General features: G+C 35.3%; 2 protein-coding genes across 3 annotated transcripts; one reads left to right on the top strand and one right to left on the bottom strand.

The window, feature by feature from the left end:
- Positions 1 to 324: 324 nt before the first annotated feature.
- On the top strand, positions 325 to 6,490 carry LOC116017333 (probable RNA 3'-terminal phosphate cyclase-like protein). Of its 2 annotated transcripts, none has more exons than XM_031257895.1 (6): positions 325 to 577; positions 682 to 831; positions 4,239 to 4,420; positions 4,528 to 4,703; positions 5,284 to 5,500; positions 6,041 to 6,490. In XM_031257895.1, exons 1-6 carry the CDS (start codon positions 373 to 375, stop codon positions 6,248 to 6,250), a joined length of 1,140 nt encoding a protein of 379 aa, XP_031113755.1. In that variant the 5' UTR covers positions 325 to 372; the 3' UTR covers positions 6,251 to 6,490. The 2 variants fall into 2 exon arrangements, with proteins under 2 accessions (XP_031113755.1, XP_031113754.1); XM_031257894.1 differs by lacking the exons at positions 325 to 577; positions 682 to 831 and adding exons at positions 2,040 to 2,291; positions 2,396 to 2,545.
- Positions 6,491 to 9,930: 3,440 nt separating this feature from the next.
- LOC116015199 (3-dehydrosphinganine reductase TSC10A-like) lies at positions 9,931 to 12,654 on the bottom strand. Its single transcript, XM_031255223.1, has 4 exons — positions 12,015 to 12,654; positions 11,118 to 11,265; positions 10,426 to 10,721; positions 9,931 to 10,211 (listed from the first exon to the last, which is right to left on the bottom strand). Exons 1-3 carry the CDS (start codon positions 12,552 to 12,554, stop codon positions 10,432 to 10,434), a joined length of 978 nt encoding a protein of 325 aa, XP_031111083.1. The 5' UTR covers positions 12,555 to 12,654; the 3' UTR covers positions 9,931 to 10,211; positions 10,426 to 10,431.
- Positions 12,655 to 18,778: the final 6,124 nt, after the last annotated feature.

Below are 18,778 nucleotides of genomic sequence, written 5' to 3'. Positions count from 1 at the left end.
TATTCACAATTTGAAACCTCCACATTCACACATTTCTGGACAACTCTATATTCAGCAATATGTTTACTAATTTAAAAAAAAAAAAAAAAGACAAAAACGACGTAGTTTTGGACCCAGGTCCACAGCATAATTTGCCAGCATAAACAGGTTGGGCTGGTTTATTATGGGCTGAACCGTTCCTAATTCCTATTGTCAACTTAGTCCAAGATATTAGGCCTTCCACAATTAGGACAGGTCAATGGGTCATACTCTTTTTTAACGAAGGGCCCAAAAGCCCTATAGGGCATTAAACATTCCAAGTCTAATGAAACTGAATAAATCTCTCTCGGCGTTTCCGGGAAATCAAGTCTCAGGGTTTTGGGCGCCGGTACAATGGGGAAGATATCATACATGAAGCTCAGGGGGAGCCAGAACCTGAGGCTACGGTTGCTGCTCTCCACCCTCTCCTCGACTCCAATACTCATCGAGGACATACGCGCCGACGCCACATGGCCCGGCCTCCGCCCCCAAGAAGTCTCCTTTCTCCGCCTCCTCGAGAAAGTCTGCGACGACTGCGTGGTTGAAATAAACGAAACTGGTAATTTATTTTGCACGGTCAGATTAATTCTTTTCGGGTTAGGGTTTAGGATACCTTTCGCGGATGTTAGTTTGTTGCTGAAAATCCACTTTTTTGTTGAGCAGGGACGAAGTTGAAGTACAGGCCGGGAATAGTGATGGGTGGGAAACATTTAATTCATGATTGTGGCGTCAATCGCGCAATTGGGTATTTCATTACGCCTCTCATCGTGCTTGGCTTGTTCGGGAAGAAGCCTCTTAGTATTAGGCTGAAAGGTATGGTTTGCTTTTGCTCTTTTTTTTTTCTTTTTGGGGGATATTGTTTTCGGCTTCGTTTTTATGTTAATTGTCTGCCCGTATTTGATTAGTCACACTCTTGTGATGGTATTATGATATACCTTTAAAAGTAAAAATAAAAATAAAAGAAATTTAAGAAGTTGAAACTATTACTCTGTACATGATGCCACTTTAGCCTTTTCTATATATTTTTGGCACTGAAGAAATAAACTTAGTAACCGTGATAGTTATGGCTTATGGGGTTTGGCTTATATTTGCCTTAAGCTAAGTAGGCGTTTGGACTAAGCCACTCTTGTCTGGACTTTTCCTAGGCTAGGGATCATGCCATGAATTAACATGGATCAAGGCGGTTAGTTTTACCTTTCTGTTCCAATACTTTCCGGGTTAGACATGGTCAAACAATCAGATTCAAGGATGATATTTTTGTCCCCAAGTCCTTTTAACCAAGAAAAAGCTTCTCTGACTGCAATAGCCTCCGCAAGGTAAATCAGGAGGCTGACATTCTGTCTGAACTGGCGTTGGGAGGGATACCTGACCACTTAGCCAAAATATGCTGAGTGGAGGTGGTCGACAGGTCCGGGGGAAATTTTACAATCCCCAACCAAATTTTAAATACCCGGCATTAATCTTAGCACGGGTTATCCAACTTTCTTCATGCATGAAGCCATGAAGTCAGCCTTACAAGTATTTAGGCTTTCTTCAGTTGTAGTTCTTCTTCAGCTCAGTTTGTGCAATTCATGCTAACAAGATGTGATTTTTGATCTAAAATTTACCACCACTCATATTATTGAAGGACTATTGCATTATTGCCTCAGTGTTTTCAATCGCCTAGTGTTCTGAATATGCCTTCTCAAGTGAGAATCAATCNCACTTTGAAACCTCTACATTCACACATTTTTGGACAACTCTATATTCAGCAATATGTTTACTAATTTAAAAAAAAAAAAAAAAGACAAAAACGACGTAGTTTTGGACCCAGGTCCACAGCATAATTTGCCAGCATAAACAGGTTGGGCTGGTTTATTATGGGCTGAACCGTTCCTAATTCCTATTGTCAACTTAGTCCAAGATATTAGGCCTTCCACAATTAGGACAGGTCAATGGGTCATACTCTTTTTTAACGAAGGGCCCAAAAGCCCTATAGGGCATTAAACATTCCAAGTCTAATGAAACTGAATAAATCTCTCTCGGCGTTTCCGGGAAATCAAGTCTCAGGGTTTTGGGCGCCGGTACAATGGGGAAGATATCATACATGAAGCTCAGGGGGAGCCAGAACCTGAGGCTACGGTTGCTGCTCTCCACCCTCTCCTCGACTCCAATACTCATCGAGGACATACGCGCCGACGCCACATGGCCCGGCCTCCGCCCCCAAGAAGTCTCCTTTCTCCGCCTCCTCGAGAAAGTCTGCGACGACTGCGTGGTTGAAATAAACGAAACTGGTAATTTATTTTGCACGGTCAGATTAATTCTTTTCGGGTTAGGGTTTAGGATACCTTTCGCGGATGTTAGTTTGTTGCTGAAAATCCACTTTTTTGTTGAGCAGGGACGAAGTTGAAGTACAGGCCGGGAATAGTGATGGGTGGGAAACATTTAATTCATGATTGTGGCGTCAATCGCGCAATTGGGTATTTCATTACGCCTCTCATCGTGCTTGGCTTGTTCGGGAAGAAGCCTCTTAGTATTAGGCTGAAAGGTATGGTTTGCTTTTGCTCTTTTTTTTTTCTTTTTGGGGGATATTGTTTTCGGCTTCGTTTTTATGTTAATTGTCTGCCCGTATTTGATTAGTCACACTCTTGTGATGGTATTATGATATACCTTTAAAAGTAAAAATAAAAATAAAAGAAATTTAAGAAGTTGAAACTATTACTCTGTACATGATGCCACTTTAGCCTTTTCTATATATTTTTGGCACTGAAGAAATAAACTTAGTAACCGTGATAGTTATGGCTTATGGGGTTTGGCTTATATTTGCCTTAAGCTAAGTAGGCGTTTGGACTAAGCCACTCTTGTCTGGACTTTTCCTAGGCTAGGGATCATGCCATGAATTAACATGGATCAAGGCGGTTAGTTTTACCTTTCTGTTCCAATACTTTCCGGGTTAGACATGGTCAAACAATCAGATTCAAGGATGATATTTTTGTCCCCAAGTCCTTTTAACCAAGAAAAAGCTTCTCTGACTGCAATAGCCTCCGCAAGGTAAATCAGGAGGCTGACATTCTGTCTGAACTGGCGTTGGGAGGGATACCTGACCACTTAGCCAAAATATGCTGAGTGGAGGTGGTCGACAGGTCCGGGGGAAATTTTACAATCCCCAACCAAATTTTAAATACCCGGCATTAATCTTAGCACGGGTTATCCAACTTTCTTCATGCATGAAGCCATGAAGTCAGCCTTACAAGTATTTAGGCTTTCTTCAGTTGTAGTTCTTCTTCAGCTCAGTTTGTGCAATTCATGCTAACAAGATGTGATTTTTGATCTAAAATTTACCACCACTCATATTATTGAAGGACTATTGCATTATTGCCTCAGTGTTTTCAATCGCCTAGTGTTCTGAATATGCCTTCTCAAGTGAGAATCAATCAAAAAGAGAATTCTATTTGTCCTCTCATTTAAGGCTAGTAGTAATGTTTGTCTAGCTATGTCTTGAGTTGGATTCATTTAATTTATATTAAGTTGCTTAGTTTCGAGATGTTACAGAAATTTCCTGATGCAGTCTTTTAGGCACTCAGGGAAGAACAACGTTAAAAATTAATATAAGAAATTAAGAATTTTGCTGTAGTTTCACATGTTTCTTCTAGATAAGCTTGGCATGCTCTAAATTCTAAATTAGGAGTCCTACAGAATTTGGTAGTTCAGGGAATTTTTCTAGCATGTCCTGCAGTAATAAATTCCTTAAGTTTTTAACTGTACTTGTAGTACTCATTCTTGTAAGTCTTTGGACCTTGATTAGAGAGGAAGTTGTTGATCAACAAGGATTTAGAAGTTTCTTAAATCATAACAGCCTGAGTTCTATGCATTTTGTCAACCAATCATTTCTTCTTTGTATAGTGGTTGTATAATTATTGGAAACTCCCTGGTTTTGGTTAATGGATGGATTCCATTAACTTCTAGGTGCAATTTTTAGGATGCTATGACAAGATTCTTAGGTAATTGTTCTTAACTGTAAAGAGTAAGATATATATACCTGGTGGATGATTCAGAAACTGTGATTCTGCTAGCAGTAATTAATAGGCTTATGTTTTTGAATTGTTTTATTTTTATTTTTTGCATAACTTATTGTCAGGTACCAATCTGGCTATAATATCTACATTTTTTAAATGAGCATCATATTTGAGTTTTCTTCTTCATTTATAATTTGATATTTGAATGAAATTTTGCTGTTTCAGGGATTACTAATGACCCTAAGGACCCATCTGTTGATACCTTTAGATCAACTACCTTGCCTATTTTGAAGCAGTTTGGAGTTCCCTCAGAAGGACTGGATTTGAAAATTGAGAGCAGGGGAGTTGCTCCCAATGGCGGTGGGGAAGTAATTTTGTCGGTCCCCATTGTCCAGGATAGTTTAAGAGTGAGTCTGTCTTGTTCGTTTACTGCATTTTTTTTCCTGTTTTTGAGGACATTGAAAGATCATACACAGAATCACTATTTATCTTACCTCTTAAATATTGTTTTCAGGCAGTCAGCTGGACTGACGTTGGATTGGTGAAGAGGATTAGAGGTGTTTCCTTTTCTACCAGAGTGTCTGCTCAGTTTGAGAATACCATGATACATGCAGCTCGTGGCATCTTGAATCCACTACTTGCTGATGTCCATATATTTACAGACCACAAAGCTGGTGCACAAGCTGGAAAGTATGTTTAACTTCTCTACATATTGAACTTTTAAAAATTAGAAAGATTTAGGGGGTGTTTGGTTCGAAAATTGGGAATCGGAATGTGAATCAAATACTTGATAATTGGAATGAGTTTTGGTAAAGGTATTTTTGCCTGTTTGGTAGTAGGTTGGAATTGGAATCATTACCAATATTGTTATTTGGATATAGATAAACCTATAACTGAAATAAAGGTTAAAACTAAAGCAAAAAATCAAGGCAAATTGATCCTGATTTGCTGACATCCAAAACACAGAAAAAATCCAAAGCACTGTGCTAAAAACACAAGGCATGAGGAGGTGGCGATGAAGTGAGGAGGGGATTAGACTGAATAATGGGAATGATAACTTAATTTAATTAGGTAATGGTTTTTTTTTTTTAATTAATGAGGTATTCAAATCTTTTAAAAGTTGTCAACCAAACAGTATGTATGACTTTTGTTTTCATTCTTTGTGTCTAAACCCATGAACCAAACACACCCTTAATGCCTTCTTTGGTCTCAATTTTTGGCTTGAAATACCCTTTCTGATCTCATCAAAGAGATTTGATCTTAATTGCAGGTCACCTGGCTATGGGATTTCTCTTGTTGCAGAAACTACTTCTGGCTGCTTCATCTCAGCTGACACTGTTGTTTCTTATGCAAGACAAGAAGAAGATGCTGAGATTGGGGATGAAGATAGCATCGAGTTAACCCCTCCTGCAGATGTTGGTGAGCAAATTGCTTCCGCACTTCTTGGGGAGATTGAACAGGGAGGTGTGGTAGATTCAACACACCAGGTATTGCTCTAATGACATCTCCTGTATTATTCGTCTAATATTCTGTTGATATCCCACTTAAGTTGTATTTTGTGAGTTTTTCTAAGCAATGACACCTCTGTCCAGAATGTCACTAGATTTAACATATTCTCTTCCCTATTTGAATTGCTAAATAGTACAACACTCCATGTATAGTGTAAGATCAAGCATTCAAATCAATTGCCTTTCTCAAATGCCATGCATGGTGGTCGGACATGAATGCCTGCCACTAAATATTATTTGCCAAATTACTTTGGTTTTAAGTTTGACATGTGCCCCTTTTTTTGGATGATGAGGGACACCCCACAACCCTTTCGAGTGTGAGTAAACCACCCCGTCTTGTGACTTTTGCCAACCGGTTTAAACTAAGGGAGCAAGGATTCAAACTCGTGACCTTGTGGTTACAAGCGTGAATCTCTTGCCATCTTGATTTGGGGTTACCCTCACATGTGCCCCTTTTGTTTTATATTTGTGCTCTCATCTCAAGAATATAAGTCGACGTGTTTTTTGGCTGGCTCACAGGCTCTATTGTTTCTTCTGTGTGCCTTGTGTCCACAAGATGTCTCTAAAGTTAAGGTGGGTAAACTCTCACCCTATGCAATAGAGACTTTAAGGCACATCAGAGATTTCTTGGGTGTTAAATTCCTCATGAAGCCAGAACCCTCGTCGGGTACTGTTCTACTTAAGTGCGTTGGATCTGGATTGAAGAACATGTCTAGGAAGTTATCATGAGGACCAATGCCTGAAGAATGTATACTATGAAAGCCTCACAAGATCATGGATGTGTAATAATGAGTTACAAATTCTGTAGTATCTGTAGCTAGCTACTGACCCCACATCAGGGGTGGGTGGTGAGATCTTATTTTTAAAGTTGTGTGCTTATAATTTCTTCAAATTATTATTTGCCCTCCCTCGTGTTTTGAGTTTAATGTCGCAATATCATCGGGTTTTTTTTTTTTTACCAAGTTGTAATTTCCATTCGCAATTTGAGTATTAACTACGATTGGTAACTTGGCATAACCTCTTAAAATGTACTCGTAAAAGTTTGAGTTAATACCTAATATTGTCCTCGACTATAGTGGTTTTACTCAATTTAGTCCTAAGTGACTATGGTTTTACCTGCTTTAGTCCTCTGTTAAGAATTCTGTGTTAATAACAAGGTTAACATGGTAATTTCATTTCTATTTTATTTTTTTATCAAATTAATTATTAATTATATGTCCTAATTTCTTTTCCTCTTCTGCATAGTTGATATAGTTCCATCACTTCCATCCTCAGGCCGTAGAAACACGCATTGCAGACACATTGACGAATAGCTAATTTCTAAACAAACAATACACTTCCTTAAAATATATTTGTATCCAATGCACAAACACTTTCATAATTTAAACAGATTTGAATCCCCCCTGAGTTAAATCCACATTAAAACATATTTGATCTAACAACCAGTAAGAAATGAATTAAATCCACATTAAAAAAAAACTACTAACAAGATTTTTTGTGGATACTGTATTTTGGCTTGCATTTGTATCCACTTCTTCATCTTGAATCTCCCATGGTGTGTTGCTTCTAGTTCGGCGTTTGCTCCCAGTGCCAACAATGGGTAACAAGTTCAACAATCGTTGGAGTGCTTTGCCGTGTGTTTGCTTCTGGTGAGTTTGCTTTGTATTCGCTTTCGGTGAGTTTGTTGTGTGTTTATTGGGCTTGAGGAAGCGAGGGAGAATTGTATCGGCAGAAGACTAAGAAGAGTGAGGGGGAGGGGCGAATTGTACCGAGATAGAAGACGGAGAAGAGGGAGAGAAATTAACACATATAATTAATAATTAATTTGATAAAAAATAAAAGAGAAATGAAATTACCATGTTAACCTTGTTATTAACACCCAACAAACGGAATTCTTAATAGAGGACTAAAGTGGGTAAAACCATTAAAGTCAAGGACTAAATAGAGTACAAAAAGTCACTTAGGACTAAATTGAGTAAAACCACTATAGTCGAGAAGTATATTGAGTATTAACTCTTAAAAGTTTAGTCTTTGTTGGTTCCTTTCACAAATTGTTCGGCTAGAATGTAGGAGGCTCTTGGAGTGGACGATTTCACTTTTTGTGACAAAAAAATTAGAGACAAAACATAGAAAATGGTATGTATTCAAAATTTCATGATTTCATGATTAAGGTATATACTAAAAGGCATATAGGAATATCCAATCTATACTTCTATACTATTTATACTATATATAAAAGCATTATCCTCCTCCAGAATTTTTCCGCCCAAACATAGGGATATTTTAGTAATATGGTAATAATAATAATAACAATATTAATAATACTAAATATTAATAATATTAATTATAATAGGTTATTAGTGATTATGGTAATTATTATGATAGAGTAATATTAATGAGATAAGAATGTAGTTTTGATTGTTACAATTTTTGGTAATATTTACCTAAATGTACTCATATTTTGGTTGAGACACAAAAATTATGAATGTCAATTATATTATATTATATATGCTAATAATATCTAATAATTGTAATTGGCAATTGCCATGTAAAATTAAATCAAATTATGAATGTCAATCATTTATTGTAATTTGCAATAAAAATTGGTAATATTTATATATACACGAAAATTTTTTTCAAAAAAAAAATATACACGAATTACGAATTCTGGCTGAGATACAAAAATAGCTTATTCTTATTTTAATAACTAATATTCTTATATTATATTTAAGGTACAATATTATTAGTACAAAAATAGATTATCATTCCCTTCTTTTGACTAATTATTATTATTTTTTTATACTTGCCATTATAAAGTAATATATATATATATATATATATATATATTTATTTATTTATTTATTTATATTAGTACAAAATAAATTATACATGTGTTAATATTTGCATAATAATTATTATGGTAATTATCATCACCTACTCCCATGTGATTTTTATGATTATTTTATGATAATCTATATACATATTTTTATACTTAAGTATAATATTATTGGCACAAAATAAATTATATTTATACTTAAGTATAATATTATTGGCACAAAATAAATTATAGTTATCTTTTAGTATAATATTATTGGCACAAAATAAATTATAGTTATCTTTTTTTTAGGTGCAAATACTTAATAAAAATTAGGCAATTATATTAGTGTTATCATTATGGTAATTTTCATTCCCTTCTTCCGTGTAATTATTTAAGTAATATATATAAAAGTATAATATTATTATAATTATAACTAAATAATAATTTAATAATTTTTTCAGCATTAATGTACTATAATTTTTCAGCCTTTTTTTATATATAATTTTTCCTAATATAATTTGTATCTAATTGATTTTGAGACTAATATATAAATCATTTCATTTCAAGATTTTTTTTTACCTTACCATTATTCATCATTTTTCATTGTATCTCTTACTTTTTTCAACCATATAATTAAAACTCTACCCATAATGGTTCTTACTTTCGTTTACTCAATGAAATAAATGTCTAAAGTACTGCTTAGACAATTAGGGTACGATTGATTCGATTGTACGGGGTGTTAGGGTTAAAAGATTGAGATAATTTTTTTTTTTTTGTTGTCGAAAACAATTTTAATGAATTGCTGTAAATATATATATATATATATATATATATATATATATATATATATATATATATATATATATATATATATATATATATATATATGGTTTATTTCATTGGACTTTCTATTTATTCATTTATTTATTGTATTTTATTTATTTATTTACTTAGATGACTAAAATAATAGCAATGATTATCTTTTACATGTATCTATATTAAATGACATGTATACAATATATGCAGACTATACATATTTTATATATGTGTAATTTGCATAATTATGTTTATATTCTAGGCACATTTGATTTATTTAAATTCAAATGTTTAAATCACGTGTTATATCTAATAACATAATGTTTTATAATATGTTTTTTTGGTAAAATATTGTGACAATCAATATATACAAGCAATTCAATATTACAAGAGAACAAATATTTTATTGAGTGATATTTTTACACTAATCACATAATAAAATAATTGTACATGTTCAATATTAGAATTTTTTTTATTATTATATCTTTAATTTTATTATCTAAATATATAATTTAAAATATTGATCTGTGCATCACATGGATAATTGAGCTATTATTTGCTTGAATTCAAGCAAGAAGGATAACATTAGAAAACATAATCGATCCAACCATTTTCATCATCTGCATTATATAATATTGATGTTATAATTTATATAATTATATATCGATCTAAATATTCTTAAAACATTATAACAAAATTCATTCCGTGCAACGCACGGGCGAAAATACTAGTTATGAAATAAAAACTCAACTAAATCGAGGAAACGTACACAAGCTAAGATAACGCACTTTTGGATTATTATTATGCATTGAAAAAAGGGTTAAATGGTTAAAAAAAATACTCCGTAACAGCAGATAACAGAACAAATTGTCAAATACACTGCTGCAGCATACTACTAAGCTCACCATTGCCTCCTAGTTCATCAAATTCTATAGCTGTCATGTTCTAACTAGCAAGAACAATTGGCAACAAACTCCCATTTCCTTGCTTACTTACTTTGCTTGACTTAGAAGGATGAAAGTAACGCTAATTGTGATTGTGCCAATAAGTAAACCCCTAATAAAAACACAATAAAGCAGTGTTAGCTCAAGGGGCAGCAGCAAAACTACAAAAGAAAATAATAGGCAAAGCATAGAATCAATCATGAAAAGATTTGAAACCCTTACAGGAAAATGCAATAAGACATTAATGCAGGCAAAATATTGTATTTTTTCTTTTTTTTTGGGTAAATCAAAATATTGTATTTGTAGCTAGTGTAAGGAGGACTTACAGTGTACTATCTTTTCCTGTTAAATTTTTGAATGCATTGATACCAATTCCACTGGAAGCATAAAGCTGCAATGCGCAACAACCCTGCACCAATCACCTCCACAAATGCCATTAGGAATGATCTTTGAGGAGAAAGACCAGCAGTTGCTATGGACAGTAGGAATCCCTCAAAGTTACAGGGGACTATAAAACTTCCAGATTTGATCCCATCCACAGATTTCTTGGCAACTTCTTCAGCTTTCATTGCACCAGAAGATGCCGCTAATATACTGGTAAGCTCTGGCCTCCTTTTGTTCTCTGAGGGATGATGAAGAGTATCACAGAAAAGTCGTTTTGACACGAAAAAAGTACAGAAAGAAACTTTCAAGTATTAAAATGACTGCATGGTCTGTCTTAAGGATACCAATTTAGATAAGATGACAGTATAAGCACTCAGCAAGTTGAATAAACGTTAGGGCTGGCATGCACAAGAAGTCAACAGGAAACTCAAGAAACATCCCAACAGGTAAAAAATTCACATGTACATTTCCACACAACGTGCTTTACAGTGCTCAACTGGAGTTTATCAATGTCTGAATGCCCCCAAAAACATTGGACTTGCTAACTGATAGAAGTGGGTATATAGGAACACATAATTTGCTGAATAAATCATGCAGCTCATAAATAAAGTAGAAATGAGATTAGATTTCAGACCTTCAGCAAAACCAGGAGTTTCAGTATCTGGGGGGAATATAAGTGAGACATGAATATCATCCCCAATAGTCTCCTGCTGCAATGCCTCTGCCATACCCCTGAGACCAAACTTGCTAGCTGAATAAGCTGAATAACCATAAATCCCGACCTATCCACAGAAGAGAATTGTACCCACTTAAAAATAAATCACAGAAGACAGGAAAACCAAAAGATGATAAGAATCAATAATGAATCAGAATGGAAATATTGGTCATTCAGTTGAATGCTAAAGGTTCCTACTATTGTCTCACATTCTCTTGCTATGTTATTGGTGTTGGATTTTCCCAGATAATATATATTATATATTAGGGCCCTAATTATGTGTTGCAAGTTGACTATGTTTATTATGTAGTTTGGTTGAACTGAATGACTAGAGTTTGTCTGTAATCAACCGCTATGTCTATACAAAGATGGGATACAGGATATACATACACCTTAAGTTATGGTACTCATTCTGCTCATAATAATACCAATATACCATTTAGGTTCTAAGTCAAAACCAATACACCATTTAGGGTTCTGAGTCAAGGGACAAAATGGCAACACAACACAACTGAGAGTAAATCAACTGGAGATCATCGCACTAATACGAATTAGACTACATTAATATCTAACAATTAGACATTATGGAAGCTGGAATTGAGACCAAGTCAGTTTTGTTACCAAAATCGCCAAATACAAATCAGTTGCAGACCAAAAATCATGTTATTTACCCTCATCGTATCAGTTAAGTTCATATGCTATAGTTGGAGTGCATAAAACAGCTTTGACTCAAGAGTGAACCCAAATGAAATTGTCTAAACCATAGTTTCATAGTCAGTAAAAAGCAAAATCGGAGCTAGAGGTAGATGCCTATACCTGACCGGCTTGAGAAGACATGATAGCAATTGAACCGGGTCCCCTCTCTGCACGGTTCTTCATCCCCGGCAACGCCGCTTTGATCAAATTGAAAGTTCCGATCAAGTTCACATCAATCATGAACTTAACCTCCTCCAGCTCCTGCGTATCCAATTCCTGCGGAATGAACACTCCATGGTTGCAGATCAGAACATCAATCGGCCCAGCTTCCTCCACCGCCTTCTTCACGGCTTCGTAGTCCCTCACGTCGGCGCTGAAAGCTACGACTTCGCGGCCGGTGGCGAGCCGGATCTCCCGCTTGGCGTCCTCGAGCTTGCTAGTGTTCCGAGCGAGGATGGATACCTGCCTGGCGCCTTCCGAAGCGGCTTGGTGAGCCAGAGCCAAGCCGATGCCACTGGAGCCGCCGGTGATGAACACATGGCGGTTTTTGATTGGGATTCTGACGGGGCGCGGACGGACAATGAGAAAGAGGAAAAGGAGGAGGAGAGAGAAAGGGACGACGGTAAGCAGGATAGGCAAAACCACACTCCATTCCGCCATTGATGAATACTTGCAGATCCTGTAACTGGACAAGTGAGCGTTAACGACTACTCCGATTAACCTAGGAAATCAATAACCTTGCGCGTAGAGAATAGAGATCTTCGCCGTTTTTTTTTTTTTTTTTTAATTTTTTTCCTGTGACAGAGTGACTTGTATAAAATTTTTGCAAATCTTTTTCAACCTCTCGTGTGTATTGGACTTAGGATGTTTAGGTCCGATACCTCATGTGTATTGGACTTAGGATGTTTAGGTCCGATACCTCACAAGATGAAGACAAAGTTTTATGCGCAGTGGAAAAGTTATCCCCTTTTAATTTGCACGAGTTTGAGTTAGTTCGAGAGGTGTGGTTATATGCAATGCAGTTCGAGAGATAGTTAGCGAGAGGTAAAAAACAGAAAGTAAATGCGAGAGAGATTTTTAAGTGGTTCGGCCAATTCGCATACGTCCACTCTTCTTCTAGAAACTCCCTAGAAGGATTGCACTAAAACTTCCCTTTTAAGTACAATATCGAGCGCTTGAGCTTTGATCACGAAGCCCGCCTCAAGCCTCAGGTTTTTCGCCCCGCTTCTTGTTACTCCACCTCTCGAGCACTTGAGCTTTGATCACCAAGCCCGCCTCAAGCCTCAGGATCTTCACAAGACAGCTCCCAGGTTACTCCGCCTCTTCTTGCCTTCTCCAAAGCAAGGTTGTTCCGGTTGTCACAGGTTGAGTGTAACAATCTCCAATCTGACCAAAAGCTTTCGATGGATAATATTCCTTGTAGTGCAGCTTCGGTCACCTTCTAGATGTGTAGTAGTTTAAGCTTTGTAACTCTCTCAAAACACTAAGATGTGTTTTCTCGCTGTTATGAATATCAAGTATGATATTCCAGATTAAACACTTGCACTTTTGAACGTTTGAACTAGACACCTCTTATGATAGCTTGAATTTTCCGAACCTCTTTCTTATCCAATTATCCCTTTTGGCTTGTGTCTTCACGTCCTTATATATGAGAGTTGAGGAATAATTCCGTTGGAGGGAAAATTATTTCGTTTGAAATCTGTCTCCCATGCCGATCATGGGACTTGCATATTTTTAGCATGTTTCATGGAGTGGTAGTCTTGTAACTTGAACCTTTTGTCTTGTAGTGAATATCCCATATTCCACTATCTTGAGTCCATGCTCCACTTACTGCTTTTGGCAAAAGTTACTCTTTTTATATTCCCATTGATCCTCGTTTTAGGGAATAAGACCGACCTTGGATTGGTGCACTTTCTATCCGTTTATTGTGGATTTTTGACGTGGCATCCAGTTCCGGTTGTTTTAAGCTCCCATAATGTTCTTTCGGCACCTCCTTAATATTTTATCTCCATGATATTTTTCTTCTCCAAAGTTGGATTACTTTATCCATGCATGTTGACTGCCATTCAGACCTTTGGAGAAGTACCAGTTCATCGAGACCAATGTTGATGTCTCGACTACTTGATGTCTCGTTTCCATGTCTCGAACTAGATTGATGTCTTGAGAGATTCCATCTCTCGAACTCTGCTTATGTCTCGAGACTTAGTTGATGTCTCGCAGACCCTTATTCCTCCAGTGATGTCTCGTGCCTTCTTCTGATCTATCTATAAGCTTACAACATGAAACTTCTAAGATGTTCAAACAAGTTCACCTTAAGCTTAAATATTTTCCGAGTTGAGCTCAATTACCCAGTTGTATTTTCGCTCTTAGTTTACTTGTCGAACTTACATATATTTCTTATCTATCGAGACTTAGGGGATTGAACATTACATTTGGTATCATCAAAACCTATTACAGTATGTTCCTAACACAGAATACATAACTCGATTCCAATGTATCCCCTGTGTATTCTTAACAGTGAAATCTCGCCATTAAATACCATGAGTGTTGTTGCCCGTGCGCTTGCCAGCGCTCCAACTTCCTTGTTTGCTTCGGTTCATCCTTGCAACTTCCTTCCAAGCTACTCCACATGCTCTTGGCATTCTTTGCTAGGTTTCTTTGCTAAGAATTCACCTAAAAATGCTCCAAACTCTTCAATTCTTTACATATTGCGAGTGCATGCACCTAGTAGCAATAATTGCACAAATAAAAGCTTCAGTTTATACATGTTTTAGAGCAATTCATGTACAAAATGAGTTAAATAAAGGGGTAAAATTATGGATAATAAAGTACTTATCTGTAAGAAAGCTTGCGAATTTTGCAAGCTTTCAAACACTATTTTGTGCCAGTTGTTCGCTAAATGTTTCTACATTGTGTGCTTTTCAATAATAAATTTTAATATTATTTTATTGATCTCGGACAAGTTAAAGTCTGGGGGTGGGGGTTAGGAGGTTGGATGTACTTTAAATAATTTTTAAAACGAGTTAAGGAAATTAAATTTCTTCACAAGTGGAAGTCTTGAAATTCCCAAATAAAAGATTTTGTATCTAAGGTTTTTGTTAAATAAAGTGATTGTGTGAAATTGATATGGAAGTTAGTTGTAGGATAAAATATAAGTAATGTAAGTGAAAGAGAGAAATATTTTTACAATGATTCGAGAAACTTTTTTACTCCAATTTTCTCCTTAAAACCCGAGGATTTTACTATGTACTGTGATGACTCTTATTTTATACTATGCTTCACCCCATTCTTAACCTCTTTCATGCTTTTTCATAGTGTTTATTTGGTTTTTGAACTAAAAGATGTGTTTTATGCTCAATTGCATTCAAATACACTTTTATGAGAGGAAAATTGATAAAGAAGCAAAAACTGATAAAAATGGAGCAAAAATGCATGGAAAAGTGCACACTGAAACAAATCCATGAAAAACATGCAAAAGGATTGAAGAAGGAGTTCGTAGTGTGGAGGCAAAGCCACGCATGGGCAGTGGCACACTCGTACGCCCCCATGCATAAACCACCAGCACGACTTGCCTTCCGCACGGTCACTCTGTGCCTGTGCCTTGCTAGTGCGCCGAACCCTAGAATTCACCAATAAATAGATATTTTTTCTATTTTGGTAGAGAGTAGCCCCCAGTGGACAATAGTAGTAGGAAATATTTCCATATTAGCTTATTTCTTTCTTTAGTTTCCTTGTTATTTTTGCGTTATCAAGTTATATGTTGTGATTCTTAGCTTAGATTACTTTGTTCTTGTGTTTATTTCTTTTATCTTGTAAATCTTTACTTTGTTGAAGAATTATTTCTCTATTTATTTCCTTAATATATTGTTGGATGATGTTATTTATGAATGTTCTTGTGTTTTACCTATTTATTATGAGCGAGTAGTTTAGTATAGGGGTTGGATAGTGGTGTTTATTGTGTTTGATGCCTATTGCATAAAAGGGTTTGAAAGCCAACCTAGGGTTCTTGTTCTTATGAGATGTTTTGTATTCTTGTGTTGATGGGTTTATGCACAACCTTGTCAATACTTGTCTAGTATGAGATTTTGGCAACCGCTCGAGCAAGGAGTCCACAGGTTAGCATACTCCTAAACATGTTTCTCAACCGTTAATTTCTCTTAGACCACATTCGACCTTCATGTTCACTTACGAGAGTAGGGAACATTGAAGATCAAGATTGCTTGAGCTTATTGAAGGGGGTTGGTAGCGTCATGAGAGCAAGACAACCCCGTGTTCCAATTTGGCCTAACACTCAATCACGAGAGTGGAATGTTAGTACAATGAATTGGTGTTTGCAGTCTTTGAACTCGAAGTGAAGCGTCATAATCATCAATCCTTTGTTCTGGCATTAGACCAATATATACACATTCCGACCCCTATTTTTATTTCATTACTTATTCTGCTACCATCCATCTATCTATTTGCGTAACTTCCATAAAAAATACTTCATCCTTGTGCCTAGTTATTTCTTTGACTATTCCAACCCCCAATCCTTGAGGACGATCTAAAACAAATTTATTTTTGTTTGTTCTGCAATCCACTATATTGCATTGTGATCATATTGTATACATAATATAATTTAAATGAAGTCTTTCATATATATTCCGATGATAGTCCTTGAAATAAGTCACGAACTCCGCTGATAGACATATTTTATATCTTTATTTTATGTACATCTTTATAATATTTTTGTATTAATTATTTATTATTATATAATAATTATTTATTTTTAGAGTCTAGTAATCAATAAGCTAAATAAATATTTTATCTAGTTAATAATGAGTTTTAAGTCCAACAAGTTTTTAACCCAATTCTTTAATTTTATTTTAAGTTTAGGTCTATAATAACAACATGGCCCATTCCTTATTTGTTTAATTAATTAAGCCCAAACTATATAACCTAATTTGCTAAATAACAAAAGAATTTAAATGTTTAGTTTTGTTAATTTGTTCCCTGCGCAGCTACTACGTACGTACGAGGAAGACCGAAGCCTTCTTCGGCAATTGCAGCACAAATGTCAACGACAAACTTTGAGGATTTCGTCGGTCAACAGGGAATTGAACGGCAAAGATAATTTCAGATATTTGGGTTTATTTTTGAGAGGTTCATATTAATTTTCAGATTAATTATTTTCCTGAATTTAAGAGATTTTTGTTGAAGTTAGAAGTGTATAAATAGGGGTGAGTTCCTGTTGTTTGAGAAGCAGACTATCTGTTTTATTTTATATTTTTCTACAGTTTACAATTTTTTCTTTTCTTGTTAAGTTTTCTGGTTCATGGCCCTGCGAGGCTAATTCTTAAACTTGGTCAAGATTATGTAAACCCCGGTTCTCTATACTGAGAGACAAAATTCTGTTTTAATTTATCTGGAATGAGTATTTAATATTCTTCTGTATTATTTTCTTAATTGGTTGTTTCATTTAATGATTATCTGGTTCAATTCATAGCTAGATTAGAAAGTGAATTCTTATAATTGATTTTCTTTTCTAAGTAGCAACTATGATTAATTTTATCACGGCTTAGTGTTAATTTTATCATAGGAAGAGTATTAATCTAAATTAAACATAACCGCTTGTGTTTATGTTGTTTAGTTTCGTTGGTTTCTAGTTTTAATGCTGCTGTCAAGTTAAATATAAGCGCTTGTCTTGTGTTACTTGATAGTTAGGGGTAGTTAATACCGCTTGTGTTTGATTACCTATGACTAAGGAAAAACAGGAATGAATTCCACAATGAATGCTCAAATGCAAGTGAATTTGTCTTGTAGTCGATGAACAGTAATTAAGATCCGGTGGTGAATATTTTCTTAGACCCAAGTGTTGAAAATTCATTTGATTTCATTAGTAAACTTCTACTTGATTCTTGTTTTTTAATTCTTATTTATTTATTTATTTATTTTGAACGTCAATTTCATTCCAAACCCCCTCATTGCTTAACACATAAGTTAAACTAGTTACTCCTCGTGGGATCGACCCTAACTTCCATCAAAAATACTTCATCCTTGTGCCTAGTTATTTCTTTGACTATTCCAACCCCCAATCCTTGAGGACGATCTAAAACAAATTTATTTTTGTTTGTTCTGCAATCCACTATATTGCATTGCGATCATATTGTATACATAATATAATTTAAATGAAGTCTTTCATATATATTCCGATGATAGTCCTTGAAACAAGTCACGAACTCCGCGTTGCCTTTGTTTTTCACTGTCTGTTCAAACTCCAGCTAAGGGTCAGTCACGAAGTAACCTTAGCTTACTAGGTTGATTCGGCCACTAACTCCTTGACTTGCACAACCATGAACCATAGGGTAAAGACTGTTTCTCTATCAAGTATAAACACACTTTGGTTAAAAAAGACTCATTTTACTTATCAACAATTTGTCTTGTAAATAAGCTTGTAGGTGTCAAGCAAGTTGGCTTATGCCTAACATCTCTTTTATATATCCTCATATAAACTTTTTCTGAGGTTGATACATTCCTTTTGCTTTGAAAACACATCAATTCTATCTCCTTAGCATGTGGTGATTGTAGAGATTATACTTTGAGTCATATGTTTTGTAGTCTTTTGTCAGTTTAACATCTTTCAAATTATCTCCTCTCGGACACAATCCTTCTGGTTGTTTTATTCCAATAACGCTTCTTTTGAACAAATTCCTTTTAAGAGCGTACCTTCTAATATAACAACATCCGATAAGAATGCAAAGATTTACATGGGAGAGTTTGAAGGGTCTACAAAGACTATAAAAATTGGTAGCATCATAAAAATCTACAAACAAATATTTCTAACATTATTACTATTATTATTGTTGTTGTTGTTGTTGTTATATTATATTTTGAAAGTGAGTAGA

The sequence above is a fragment of the Ipomoea triloba genome, chromosome 4, assembly GCF_003576645.1.
Source record: "Ipomoea triloba cultivar NCNSP0323 chromosome 4, ASM357664v1".
Lineage (NCBI taxonomy): Eukaryota > Viridiplantae > Streptophyta > Magnoliopsida > Solanales > Convolvulaceae > Ipomoea > Ipomoea triloba.
The sequence above is the reverse complement of the archived record's forward strand: the minus strand, read 5'-3'. Positions and strand labels throughout refer to the sequence as shown.

What these genes read in the sequence shown, in the direction of transcription:
- LOC116017333 (XM_031257895.1), top strand. Translation starts at nt 373, where the DNA reads ATGGGGAAGATATCATACATGAAGCTCAGGGGGAGCCAGAACCTGAGG. An exon ending in TCTTAGTATTAGGCTGAAAG is followed by an intron (nt 832 to 4,238) that starts GTATGGTTTGCT and finishes TTGCTGTTTCAG; the next exon opens with GGATTACTAATGACCCTAAG. An exon ending in TTGTCCAGGATAGTTTAAGA is followed by an intron (nt 4,421 to 4,527) that starts GTGAGTCTGTCT and finishes TATTGTTTTCAG; the next exon opens with GCAGTCAGCTGGACTGACGT.
- LOC116015199 (XM_031255223.1), bottom strand. Translation starts at nt 12,554, where the DNA reads ATGGCGGAATGGAGTGTGGTTTTGCCTATCCTGCTTACCGTCGTCCCT. An exon ending in TGTCTTCTCAAGCCGGTCAG is followed by an intron (nt 11,266 to 12,014) that starts GTATAGGCATCT and finishes TTCTGTGGATAG; the next exon opens with GTCGGGATTTATGGTTATTC. An exon ending in AACTCCTGGTTTTGCTGAAG is followed by an intron (nt 10,722 to 11,117) that starts GTCTGAAATCTA and finishes ATCATCCCTCAG; the next exon opens with AGAACAAAAGGAGGCCAGAG.